Genomic DNA, 14,174 nt, shown 5'->3' on the forward strand with positions numbered 1-14,174 from the left:
CTCTAGGGGAGAATCTATTCCTTGCCCTTTACAGTTGTTTTTTTTTTTTTTTTTCTTTTTGGCTGTGTTGGGTCTTCGTTGCTGCTCACAGGCATTCTCTAGCTGCGGCAAGCGGGGGGCTACCCTTGGTTGCGGTGTGCTGGCTTCTTATTGCGGCGGCTTCTCTTGTTGCAGAGCACCAGCTCTAGGCACGTGGGCTTCAGTAGTTGCGGTGTGTGGGCTCAGTAGTTGTGGCTCGTGGGCTCTAGAGCACAGGCTCAGTAGTTGTGGTGCACGGGACCAGTCACCCTCCGACATGTGGGATCTTCTGGGACCAGGGATCGAACTCGGGTTCCCCACACAGGCAGGCAGGTTCTTAGCTACTGTGTCACCAGGGAAGTCCCCCTTTCCAGTTTTTAGAGCCACTTACATGCCTTAGCTTGGCCCCCTTTTTGCATCTTCAAAGCCAGCAACAGCAGGTCAAGTTCTTCTTCTTTTTTTTTAATTAATTAATTAACTTATTTATTTTTGTCTGTGTTGGGTCTTCGTTGCTGCGCGAGGGCTTTCTCTAGTTGCGGCAAGTGGGGGCTACTCTTTGTTGCAGTGCATGGGCTTCTCATTACAGTGGCTTCTCTTATTGCAGAGCATGGGCTCTAGGCATGCGGGCTTCAGTAGTTGTGGCACTCGGGCTCAGTAGTTGTGGCTCATGGTCTCTAGAGTGCAGGCTCAGTAGTTGTGGCGCACGGGCTTAGTTGCTGTGTGGCATGTAGGATCATCCCGGACCAGGGCATGAACCCGTATCTCTTGCATTGGCAGGCAGATTCCCAACCACTGTGCCACCAGGGAAGTAATGTACTTCTTATAGTACATTACCTTGCCTTTTCTGTTGCCCTCTTTCACTTTTAAGTACACTAGTGATTACATTCAAATAATCCAGGATGATCTGCCCATCTCAAATCCCTAAATTAATCATATCTGCAAAGTCACTTTTGCCATGTAAGGCAATATATTCACAAATTTCAGGGATTAATATCTAGACATCTTTGCGGGGGTAGGGGGCATCATTCTGTCTACTATGGTATTATTGATTTTGTATCTTGCAATCTTACTAACATCTCTTATGAATTCTTGTAATTTATCTACAGGTTCTTTTAGATTTTCTACATATACAATCAAATCATTTGTAAATAATGACACTTTTGTCCTTTCCAATTAGTGTGTGTGTGTGTATCTTTTCCCCCTACCTTTAAGGCCAAGGTACAACAAAAAGAATGGCTGGAAAAATAAAAAAATGGCTAGGACCTCCAGTATAATGTTCAATAGGATGGGTTATATCAGGCAATCCTATATGGTTTCTGCTCTCAGATGGAATACGTTCAGCATTTCACCATTATGCATAATATTTGCTGTAGACTTTTTTCTTCTGAAATTGAGATTGTCATATGATTTTCTCCTTTAATATGTCCATATCATTAATTACATTAATGATTTTCTAATGTTCAGTCAACCTCCACTTCTGAGAAAAACCAGACTTAGTCATGAATTTTAGTAGTTATGCTAATGAGGGATATGGGCCTTTTATTTTCCTTTTTTGTATGCATTGTCCTTATTAGGTTATAATACCTAGGTTATAACAGCCTCATAAAATTAATCACAGAGGGTACCTGCTTTTTCTGTTCTCTCAAATAGTTTGTGTAAGATTAGAACTATTTGTCACTGCAGTGGTTTTAATAAGATTGCTGACATTTTCTAAACCTAAAATGCATTTTATTTATTTATTTTTTTCGGTACACGGGCCTCTCACTGTTGTGGCCTCTCCCGTTGCGGAGCACAGGCTCCGGACACGCAGGCTCAGCGGCCATGGCTCACGGGCCCAGCCACGCCGCGGCATGTGGGATCCTCCCAGACTGGGGCACGAATCCGTGTCCCCTGCATCCGCAGGCGGACTCTCAACCACTGCGCCACCAGGGAAGCCCTAAAATGCATTTTGAAGTTTGTACATTCTTCTGAAGTTCTGTGTCAAGTGCATTATCATCTTATTTAATGCATTTAATTATTCAGTCCAGGGGGATTGGAAGCATTTATCTCTTTTTTTTTCTTTTTTCTGATAGGGAAAATGAAGCTAAACAACTTACATATAAATCTAAAGATTATATAGCCACTAAATGGCAGACCAGAACTCATCAAGACTTCCTGACTTCATATCCATTGTACAGCACCACATTTTCATTGATATTCTCAAGAAGTACTGATAGTTGGCTGTGGTGGTTTTAAATTCTTTTGAAAAAAATTTATGTTGTTTCTCTCTCTTCCTTTGATGTTATTTCTTGCCATCACTTTTTTCCTTTCTTTCTCTTTGCCCCACTATTTATGTTATTTCTAGTATGTTTTGCTCTCAGAGACAAAAATAGATTATTATTTTGTAACAGTAAATATGCTCTGAGTGTCTGAGGGACATTCCTAGAAGTAACCAGCATGAGTTTTGTAACATCCATTTTCCGATGCTAAGAAGCTTTTATCATTTTGTGTTACAAAATTTTGTGTTACAAAAATTTCAGGTTACTAGACTGTTAATTATCTTTCTATTTATATTTCCTACACTTCACTACTCAAAGTGTGGTCTGTGAACCAGCAGAATTGGCATCTCCTTGGGGCATATCAGTGGCAAAACAATCTCAGGCCCCATTCCAGAACCAGTGAATCAGAATCTGCACTTTAGCAAGATTCCTGTGTGATTCTTATGAACATTAAAGTTTGAGAAGCATTGGCCTAGATCACCAATTAGATTATAAAAAATCTTTGAGGGCTTCCCTGGTGGCGCAGTGGTTGAGAGTCCGCCTGCCGATGCAGGGACGCGGATTCGTGCCCAGGTCCGGGAAGATCCCACATGCCGCGGAGCGGCTAGGCCCGTGAGCCATGGCCGCTGAGCCTGCGCGTCCGGAGCCTGTGCTCCGCAACGGGAGAGGCCACAACAGTGAGAGGCCCGCGTACCGCAAAAAAAAAAAAAAAAAAAAAAAAAAAAATCTTTGAGAGCTTCTTATACCTTTTCATATCCGCAGTTTTAAGCACCATGCCTTACACATGGTATGAACCACACACTTATGAAATGAAGGCTATGGTGATGATTTTGTAAAACACATGGCAAATCAGAATCCTCAGTTCTGTTTTTGACTGTCAGGAACTCCATATATTGCTTAATTTCAGTAGCCTTCAGTTTCTCATCTGTAAAAAGGAGGAATATAATTGCATTTTCTCTAATGACCCAACCAATTCCAAAATGCTGTACCATAACTGATAAATATCATCTTACAGTTAAACTAATTAATGTTGATAACAATTGAAATTGTTCTGAGATATTTTCTTTGCAAAAAAATTCAACACCAGTTATGTAATGGTATTGAAAGAAATACATAATATATTAAAAAGTATCATTTGCATCCAAAGTTGTTATTGGTAAGATCTGACTTGGAAAAGATGTGTTTTTTTGTTTGATCAGATATCTTTTCTCAAGCAGCGAAGCAGGGCAATAATAGGGGCCAACAATTTGTGTTTCTAGAGTTCAGGTTTTATAGTCTGGTAAAATGGCAAATCAGAAATTGCTGTATGGGAAAAATATAGGAGATGATTTTTTTTTTTAAGGTTCAACATTTTTATTACTGAAGAATAGAATGGCTTATTAGAATTTTAGGAGATAATGCTTTGATTTCATGAACATTGTGTAGGATTATCAAACCAGAATTAATATATTTTACCTAGCAGTCTAGAATTTCACATTTTTCTAGCAATTTGTATTTGTTCCTACCTTCAAGATATCAGATGTAGAGAAGGGTAGATAAAAGAGCAAAGTTACAGAAGAAGTTTACCCCATTTCAGAGTGTATCTGGCTGACCTAAAAAATGAGACATTTCATAGTTTGATCTGCTGTTGTGTCCATCACTGGAAAACCCAGCATTTTCTTGGATAAGAATTTGCACTCAAATTGTATTACTATAAGGACATCATAATCATCATTGTGGAAACCATTTTTGACAACCCACAAAAGAATCAAGTTTTACTCATGATTGCCACTTATAGTTTTGATTCCTTTGATCTTCGCATCTACTTGTTGGGCAATTCTGGTCCCTAAATTAGACATTTGGTATACTTGGTCAGCCTTGAAACTTCAAAGACAACAAGCTGTCCAGCCATCTGCAAGACTGTCATTGAAGTCCCTTGTGTTCTCACAAATTGCAGCTTGTCTACTTTGAAAGATGAGCAACAAATCTATTCCAAGCCTGAGTAAACCAACTGACCAATCTCAGAGCAACAACGATGGTCACTCATGGGTCTAGCAGTTCCCATTCGAAACACCAAAACACTGTACTTAGAAAAGTAAGGTTAGTGGAAACCTGGTGTCTTCCACACCATCTTGGAGAAGTACTGTTTGTTTATTTATTTGGTTGCGCCTGGTCTTAGTTGTGGCTCGCCGGCTCCTTAGGTGTGGCATGTGAACTCTTAGTTGCAGCATGCATGTGGGATCTAGTTCCCTGACCAGGGATGGAACCCAGGGCCCCCTGCAGTGGCAGCACAGAGTCTTAACCACTGTGCCACCAGGGAAGTCCCAGAAGCACTGTTTTGTTTGTTTGTGTTTGTTGGCATATTTTGTGTGATTAAGAACTGCTCTTAGCTTATGGGAATAAGACAAAAATGCCTCTCACATATGCCTTTGGCATTGTCACATTTAACCTTTTGCATGTATGTATTGAATTTGGAGATTTTTGTTTTGTTTCGTTTTGTTTTGTTTTAGATGGCTGGAGTAAGAGGGCCTGGAGTAAGACTTTGCAGATATTACGGCAGAAGGCATTTTATTTTCATAAAGAAGGAAAAATACACCCATCTCATAATTACAAGCATTGGAGTTGAAACATTGAGACAGCTTCTTTTACTGCTTTCCACCACTAATTGGTAGATGACCTTGGGCAAATCACTTAACCTCTAGATTTCCTCATCTGCAAAATGAAAGCATTGGTTTACAGACAACCATTTAAATCCCTCCTCCAAATATTCATTCATCCTCTAATTTATTCAGGACCTACGATGCGCCACCGGCACTAATTAACACTGTGATTCTTGGAAAGCTCAAGATTGTCTCCAACTCCTTTAAGCATCACTCCCCGTCCTGCCTTAAAACCAGCTCCTGAATTCTCCCCCAAAGAGATCGAAACACTTTTCCTGTCTGAAAATATCATGGGGAAGTGTCAATTGCCTTCACCCGGCGTCAACCGAGAGCGCGTGCTCCCGCCGGTTAGTGTCTTTTTCTTTCTTTGTAAAGGGCAACCTCTGCATTTTAAACGGCAACCTAGTCACCCGAAAAAATGCAATTGAAAGGGCGCCCGGAGGTCAGGGCGGGACACCCAACCGCTCCTTTTTCGGCCAGGGAAACCTGGGAAACATTTTTTGGGCTCTGTCCGAGTCACGCGGCAATTCCACGGCAGGAATTGTGCAATGCGGCGAGTCGGGCGGCCGTCCGGGGGTGGAAACAAGTGGGGAAGGCTTCCGCAGTGCCAACTCCCGCCCCCACTAGGGAACTGCGAGGCACTACGGCGCGGTCAGGCCAGCTGGGCTCCGGGTGGCCCCCAACCCGGGCCAAGAACGCCTCGCTTCGCCGTAGGGGCCGAGGACTGAGAAGCGCGTGGGAGCCGTCCCTCTCTCGCGCTGGGTCAGCCGCCGCCCGCGTCCCGGGACTCAGTGAGGAGCCGGAGCACGAGGTGGAACGGCGCCCCAAGGCGACGCGGGGGGGGGGGGATGCGGGGGGGGACGCAGCCAAGCCGCATCGATCGCGAATGGGAACTCCGCGCTCGCGCTTTCGGTAAGAGCACCGGGACTTCCAGCGGCGCCTCGCTCCCGCCCTCGCCGGCCCGGCTGCCCTTTCGGATGGTGACGCAGCCGGCCGGGTACGCAGAAGTCTGCGCGGAAACCTGGAACCTCCCCCGGCCGCGGGCGCCGCCTTCCCGCCCCCGCGCAGCCTTAGCCGCGCCGCGCTCCGCTGAGCCCCGCGCCGGTTGTCCCGCAAGGAGCGAGGACTTGAGCCGCGCTGAAAGGGTTAAACCTCTGAGCGGTCCCTGGGTGCAGGCTCGGTGATGAACGTTTGGTCCCACTCATTACTCACGTCACTATCTTTGTGATGTGCATACTGTTGTTAGCTTCACTTAAAGAGGTGGGGAAACAAGCTCAAAAAAATAAAGTTACTTTCTTGAAGTCGAACAAGGCAGAGCTGCGACTCAAATCCAGGGCTGTCTTGACACAGATATATCCTACTTCTCTTGGATCAAACGCTTCATGGCTTTCATTCCAGTGAGCCGCGAACAGGTAACAGGTGGGACAGGTAAACAGAACTGGAGCTCCTCTTCCTAGGGTGACGGGAACAGTTTGCTTCTGGTTGGTGCTCACACATTAGCCCAACTGTGCTGTAAAAAAAAAAGAAAACAAAAGTTTTCCGTGTATACCATGAAGTTGAAAAGGTTGGAAAGCGTTTCTCAGCCCTTGTGCCTCTATTTTCAAACTGTACACTGGGATCCGGGACACCTATCATGTGGGATTGCTGGAGGATTAAATAAAACGGTATTTTACACGTTAATTCAGCACATGTTAATTTTTCCTTCCTTTTGCAGCGCTCCCGGGGACATCGGGGCACTCACCCTCCTCAACACTGAAGAGGGGACGCAGTCATTCTAGGTCAACCCCTTCCTTTTCTGACAGATGAGAGATTTAATCCACGCAACGGAAGATCACTTAACCCCATCGCCATTTAATTAGTGACAGACACCAAGCTAGGGGGCTCTGTCTCTTGGCCCCTACGAAGGCTCTTTCCATTTCACCGCCCCCCAACCCCCACTTTTCCTCCAAAAGCTTCAGAACAGCTCTGAGGCCAGAACGTGACTTCCTTGGTGACCGACGGCAGTGAAGTGGGCGGGAACCTCCCAGAAGGCTAGAGGAGGAAGTCGAGTCCTGGGGCTCACAGCCTGCCTGACCCCTGGAGAGGGGGACCCCCCACCCTGCCTGGGCCTCTTTGCTGGCCGGGGGGCGGGTGGTGGTGCCCCTTTTGGTAACTCGGGGAGTTAGAAGTGTGTGTGTGTGTGTGTGTGTGTGTGTGTGTGTGTGTGTGTATTTCCAGCTGTGGAATGTCCAAGCAAAAGTAGATTAAAGTAAAAAGGAATATGCTAGCTTTAGGATTCTATCCTGGATGGGATAGAGTCCTTCCATGGCAAATCATTTCAATATCAGCACAGAATTTTCAGGGGAGTTTATCTTGAAAAGTGAAACACGCTAATGGAAGTTTTCTAACATCATAAAATCTTGGGAATCGTTCACTCTGTTTGCTTGGGTTTCAAAATCACTACTGACTGGAGCAGCTGTTTTTCCCTTCCAAGGGTCCATTTTCCGAAATGAGGCTAAAATATCTGGACAGCCTTTCCCTTGGGTACCATGGAATGTTGAGAATATGAATGGCCTCTTAGTAGAGTTGGAGCTCCAAAGGGAAGTAGTAGGACCATGAAAGGTCCTTTAAAAACAAAACTCTCCTTTTTAAAAAATCATAAAAATAATTAGTACTCATTGTGGAAAAGTTAGATTTTTTTTTTCAGAATCAGAAAGAAGAAAAAGAATTGGAACCCCATGCCCAGAAAACTGTTAACAATTTCATGTATAGCATTATATGTAATCAGACTGAACACACTGCTTTTTTCCTTGAACCACCTCTTTTCCTTGAATAAAATATCATGACATGCCACTAAATATTTTCCATACTTGTTTTAAAATATTTAGTATTCCATTGTACATTCTTTTAACCAAAGCCCAATTGAAGGACTTAAAATTGTGCCCAGGATTTTGCTATTGAAACAGCAATGAAGTATGAGCCTTGTAGCTAAATCTTCAAGTCCATTCTCAATTATTTACAGAGGTAAATTTCCTACAAGTGGTATTTCTGAGACCAGGGATAAAGATTGCCCTACAGTGACCTTTTCAGCTTGACTTTTCCCCCCAGTGTTTTCCTGGACTTTCTATACCATTTGTTCACCAAGAATTTATTGAGCACCCAGTACATGCCAGACGTGCCTGGATAAAGAGATGAACCCTCTGAAGTGCAAAGTGCCATAGATGTTGTCAGAGAAAGCTTTGGGTAGGCAGATGCCCTGTTTGAAGAGGATCATGAAAGACCAGTAGACTTTCTTGAGACCAACACATTTTAGGTGAGAGGAGGTTAGTGGGGAGCATTGAAAAGGGATGGGAGGCACAATGAGGTCAAGGGGGAATTTCCTGTACAAAAGCATGGTGGCCTAATAGGCTGGTGGTATGTTTACATGTATTTGGGGAAATTGTGAGTTGTCTTGTGTGTGTATATTAAGAGCCGACCTGGGAAGGAGAGCAGGACAGAAGACAAAGAAATAGCCTCTGTGGCATGCTAAAATGTTGGACCTTATTCTCAAACAGAAAGGGATTTATGGCGCCTCTAAGGTCATGATAAAATTGGATTCCACCACTTAACCCATTGATGGGCACTGTCTTCAGTGCGTCCCCCAAATCATTCCTGGGGAGGGAAAACAAAAGATAGAAAAATTTGCAAAGGAAATCTCCCAAAAGAATGTTAAAAACTGCAGAGAATCAACCAAACTCATTGGTAGTTACTACTGTATCCATCACACTTAAGGGCGGGCTGTAGTTATAATTAGTAAGTTGGATCGTGAGAAAATTTCTCTTCTCTACCTTGAAGAGAGTGGCTTTAATACTGGTGCATGCCCAGACATTACTTCAGTTTCCTATCAGAAAAACAAATCGAAGACTTCCAGTAAGTCTAAAACCATGCTGCATAGATGGTGGTTTAAGAAAAACTTTTACTTATAGACAAAAACTCAAATGCCTGCTGTGACCAGGTAGGTAATGACTTTCAACAATTCAGGAAAGTTCTCAGCTATTATTTCTCTGAATATTTCCTTTCCCTCATTTTTGCTATCTCCTTAAGGAATCTGGTTACATGTGTATTAGACCTTCTTTTATTTATTTAAGATCCCGCAGCTTGTGGGATCTTAGTTCCCTGACCAGGGATTGAACCGGGCCCTTGGGCAGTGAAAGCGCAGAGTCGTAACCACTGGACCACCAGGGAATTCCCCTAGACCTTCTAATTCTATTGCCCAAGTCTGGCACTCTCTCTTTCATATTTTGTATCTGCATTTGGATAATTTTTTAGGAACTGATTTCCAGTTTGCTAACTCTTCAGCTTCGTCAAATCTCCCTTTGAACTTGAGTTTTAAATTTCTGTCATTTTTTCATTCCTAGAAGTTTTATTGGACAATTCTATATAGTTTTTTGCTCATTTCTGTTGGCTTTATTTTCTTGAAACAACGTCAGTCTCTCCCCTGACTTCTATACCTCCATCAGCAGGAAGCAAGAGGGATGCCTGTAGTAACCTGTGCTTCAGATAAGGACATTTCTTCCCTTACCCTCACATAAGCATTGTCAAGAGCAAAGAGAGAGGCCTAGCACTCTATATGCTTTTGTGAAGAGAATTCTCCCTCCACAGCAACCATACTCACAGTGGGGTTCCTTACCGCTGCCTGCCCTGAAACCATTATAATCTCATTATGCCTCTGTCCCCTGTTAATGTCAGTTGCACAAGAAGCCCAGGACTCTCAAGTCATCCCTCACACCCAGAGCTAATCCCCATGTGGCTCTTAAGGACAGTCTCTACTGTAGTACTTCATATCTCTCCTAGTTTTTTTCTTTTTTCACCACTTGCCATACGACATATTTTATTAAGTTATTTGTTTGTCTTCCTCTCCTAAAATGTAACCTCCTTGAGAGCCAGGGTATTTATTTTGTTGGCTGCTTTGTCCTTAGAGCTTAGAACATTACATGGAAAATAGAAGGTATTCAAAAAATTTTTATTGAGTGAATTAATATTAAGCCTTCTTATTTTATATTCTGTGTCTTGACATTCTATAGCTGAGGATTTTGCGGGTCTGATTTGTGTTATCTGTTGCTGCTGCCTTTTACTCCCTGTGCCTCATTTACTTGTGTGTTTTATGGATTTTGACTCTGAACTCATACTCTTTGGATTTTGTCTGTAGGAATTCTTCAAAATATAGATTGAAGTTACATTCATTCAGAGATCATTTGTGTTTATTCTTATAGTTGCCCGGGGTCACTACTTACCCGGGACCAAATGAGTATCTCTACCTGTTTTTAACTACAAAAGTAGGGTGAACTGGACTACAAAAATGTGTGTGGGATTATCAGCTTGTGGATGTAAATTATCAAAAGATACACATGTCAAAATATATGTATGTGTATTTATCTTTTGATAATTTATAACCACATTCTCCTTGGTACTTGGCTGTATATATTTTTCCCACATGCCAAGGTCCAGACAGGCAAGTTTCCTTGTCCCTTTCTGTGCAGCAGGTTTTATTCTGTTTATCCTTACACTGGAAGTGTAGCCCCCTTTGGGTTTCCCAGCTTTATTAGGTTTCCCCATCTTGGGTGGACTTTAGCTTGAGCTGATTTCTAAAAGTCCAGTCTCCTCAGATCTCTAGATTTCTCAAGAGTAACTTGATTTTTCACATGAAATCAGCAATTTTTAAGTGTTGACAGTCAATTCAAATTTATATTTTTAAGTGCTGGACAAAACAGTTACCATGGGTCATATTTGAGCTTTGGTCTACCAGTTTACAATCTCTGTTCTAAACAGATTGACCCATGTGTATTGTATATATATGATGCAGGATGCATTTTGTTAGAATACATCTATTAGATACAATAGCCACAGATTTGGAGAGAAAGGTCCAATTTTAGATTTCTGCTTCTTTTTCTCTATAAATATACTTGCCAGATCATGTGTCTAGATTTTTCTGTTCAGGAAATATGATCATTAAATCTACAATATAAGCAAATATAGGGCATAGTCCCTGCCCTCAAGGTTTTACATTCTATGCAAAGTGGAATGTGCAAGATGGATTGAAGTATCATGAGTTTTAAAGAAGGAAGACCATCTAGGAAGTCACTGCCTCAGTCTGGGCCTGCATTAAAAGAGCCAGAGTGAGGGCGTGACGGCACTAGAAGGAAAGGGGCAGATACCAGATATTTAAAGGAAGAAGTGATAGGAGTTGATAACTGAATGAATGTGGGCTAAGAATAGGAGAGGAATTATGTTCGTTCTTATGTGATCAGTAAAATTCTAAAATTTCTTTTGGTTTGCTCATTTCTCATAAATCAGACAATATGAAAGATTTTATAATTTATAAAAGGCTCAACAAATGTAATCAGTTTTTGTATAATAAGGAGAAAAGGAAAAATTCAACTATTGGGGGAAATATTTTGGCTGATGTATTTATATATATTATCCCCTTCTAGTACCTTCTCAACATGAAAGGACTGCCTTTCTCCTTTAGTAAACAAAAATAAATGTGCACAGGCACATCAAGATTTCAAAATATCTATAGGCTTCTCAGTTTGGAAAGCTCCATTGAAATAGACTGTCAGTATTCTCCTAAATCAATGCTATTCGTTCCACTTCTGGCATTTCACTGGCATCTGATTGTTTGAAGGGGCTATAGGGAAACTGATGATGTTAAGTAAGATAGATTATGGATCACATTCAACTCTCAGTGGGCCTGGCAGGCATAACTCCCGTTATTGCTAATGGGAGTTTTGAGTTTAAGCTTTTGTGTACCTAAGAGTTTACCATTAAAAATCTGTCCATCTCCTCATCCTTTCAGTAGGTTGCAAATAGCTTTAACTTTAGGTGTAACTGATTAATTGGTTGGGACAATGGCCTGATTGTAAATGATCAATGCCCAGCAGGTTCCCCCAACTTCTGCCCCTTTTTAGTTCCACCCTAGAATAAAGAAAACAATTTAGAAATTACCAAGCACTTTCACGTGCATGGTATCACGCTTGAATCTCTGCAATTCTGTACTGAAAGTAGGTTAGTGTCTTAGTTCAGGTGGCTATAACTAAGTACCAAAGACTGAGTGGCTTATAAACAATAGAAATGTATTTCTCACAGTTCTGGAGGTGTCTGAGGTCAAGGTGTCAACATGGTCAGGTTCTGATAAGAACCTTCTTCCTGGTTGCAGACTACCATCTCATTGTCTCCTCCAGTGGTGGAATGAGGACGAGAGAGTTCTTTGGGGTCCCTTTTACAAGGGCACTAAACCCATTCCCAAGGGCTCCACCCTCATGACCTAATTCCCTCCCAAAGGCCCCACCTCCTAATACCATCATATTGAAGGTTAGAATTTCAATGTATGAATTTGGGGGAGACACAAACATTCAGTCCACTGCAGTTGGGCTTAGCTACTATTTCAATTTAGAAACTTGACTATCAGTTTGCCTTGAAGTTTCTCGTTCAACGTCACAAGGCTTGCGCATGTGAAAAGAGGATTTGAACCTAAGTCTCATGGCAACAAGTCCATTGCTTTTTCCAGGGCTCCAGATTGCTTCTCAGCCATTCAATTTAACAAGTGCTAAATTACGTGTGGCTTTATCAGGTTCTGAGGGTGGCAGGAGTGCACAATATTGCCACGGCTCCCCAAGGACTTAGAGTTTATTTGATCAAGATCTGTGTACACATAAAATGGCTACAGCATGAATTGTGTTTTCATGAAGTATTTTAGGAATGTAGTGAAAGGAGAAATCATCATGGCTGTTCACTGGGGAAACTTTCATGGAGGAGGCCTGTGGGTGTTCATAACTGCTTGGTAGCAAATTAGGTACCAAATTAGGTAACTCATCAAGAGGATGAATACCTACTCTGTGTCGGGCACTGTGCTGGGTGCCTCTCTTACCTTCTCTTATTTAAACCTACTCTCCACTTTACTCTCCACTTTACACTCTACTCTCCCTCAACATGCAGGCAGACCTATGGGCTAGAACAGAGAGAGGGGGGATCTATTGTGTACATGGTCTCACTTTATAAAAGAAAGTCCTGACCCACAAAAAAATGCTTTGAGATAATTATGAAAAGGCCAAGCCATCAATCAAACATTTTGCCAAGTTTAGGAAAACAAAACAAGGGAGAATATAAGTACAGAGGACATTAAAGGATCAACATCTTTTTTTGTTTTGTTTTGATTTTGTTTTTATGAGATTATTTTATAAAACTTCCTATGTACAGCACAGTGACTATAGTTAACAATACTGTATTATATATTTGAAAGTTGCTAAGAGAGTAGATCTTAAAAGTTCTCATCACAAGAAAAAAATTGTAACCATGTGTGGTGATGACTAGATGTATCGAGGATCAGCATCTTTTAAACAGACCCAGTCTTTGTGGCCTAATACTTGGGGGACAGTCAGCTTCAGGAGGTCAAGATGCTTTGTTCCCTGAACGATTGAGGAAGGTGATCCCTAAGGAAGCTCATCTCCCTGGACAAGTTTCTAAAGCTATCAAATATGGTTTACATGTGTTTTCTAGAACTTTTATTCAATGTACTTTTTGTACATACATTTTTACAATACATACATACTTTTGTATTCATATTATTTAAATTTTTTTTCCCTAATGCCCTATGTTCCATGGCAACAGTTTTGTCAACACTGTAATGGTTGGCCAGCATTGGTGCTGGTTGGTACACCCTTCTCCACAGCTGTTGCCAAGTGTACAACTTGTTGCCAAGGTGCGAAGTTTACAACACAGAGGAGAAAGGCTTCAAGCAATTGCAAGAGAAGAGGGCAGCATCAAACATTAGGTCACAGGGCTCAAAGGAGGAGGATAAGATGCTGGAAAATTAGGTGGAGAGTTGACAAACAAGAACAGTTCAATTAGGGTATGTTTTTATTGTGGTGAAATTAACATACATAATATGCTATTTTAACCATTTTAAGTGCACAATTTAGTGGCATGAATTATTTACACTGTTGTGCTACCACTACCACTATCTATTTCTAAAACTTTTCCATTACCCCAAACACAAGCTCTGTACCCATCAAGCAAATAACTTCCCATTACTCCTCCCTCCAGCCCCCGAGAAACACTAATCTACTTTCTGTTTCTATGTATTTCCTACAGTATTTGTCCTTTTGTGTCTGGCTTATTTCAGCATTCATCCATGTTGTAATACGTATCAGAACTTCATTCCTTTTACTGGCTGGATATTATTCTATTGTACGTATATACCACATTTTGTTCATTCTTCTGTTGATGGACAGTTGGATTGTTT

At 41.9% G+C, this 14,174-nt stretch overlaps 1 protein-coding gene across 1 annotated transcript in view; it reads left to right on the forward strand.

Annotated features, from left to right (window-relative positions):
- Positions 1-7,752, forward strand: part of LOC117197352 (translation initiation factor IF-2-like) — a 69,383-nt gene extending 61,631 nt beyond the window's left edge. The window contains exon 6 of the mRNA XM_049716376.1: positions 6,630-7,752. Coding sequence (XP_049572333.1) covers positions 6,630-6,671 — 42 coding nt within the window. The 3' untranslated portion in view covers positions 6,672-7,752. The remainder of the gene's footprint in view (positions 1-6,629) is intronic.
- The last annotated feature ends 6,422 nt before the right edge of the window (positions 7,753-14,174 follow it).

This window comes from Orcinus orca, chromosome 1, assembly GCF_937001465.1.
Source record: "Orcinus orca chromosome 1, mOrcOrc1.1, whole genome shotgun sequence".
Taxonomy (NCBI): Eukaryota; Metazoa; Chordata; class Mammalia; order Artiodactyla; family Delphinidae; genus Orcinus; species Orcinus orca.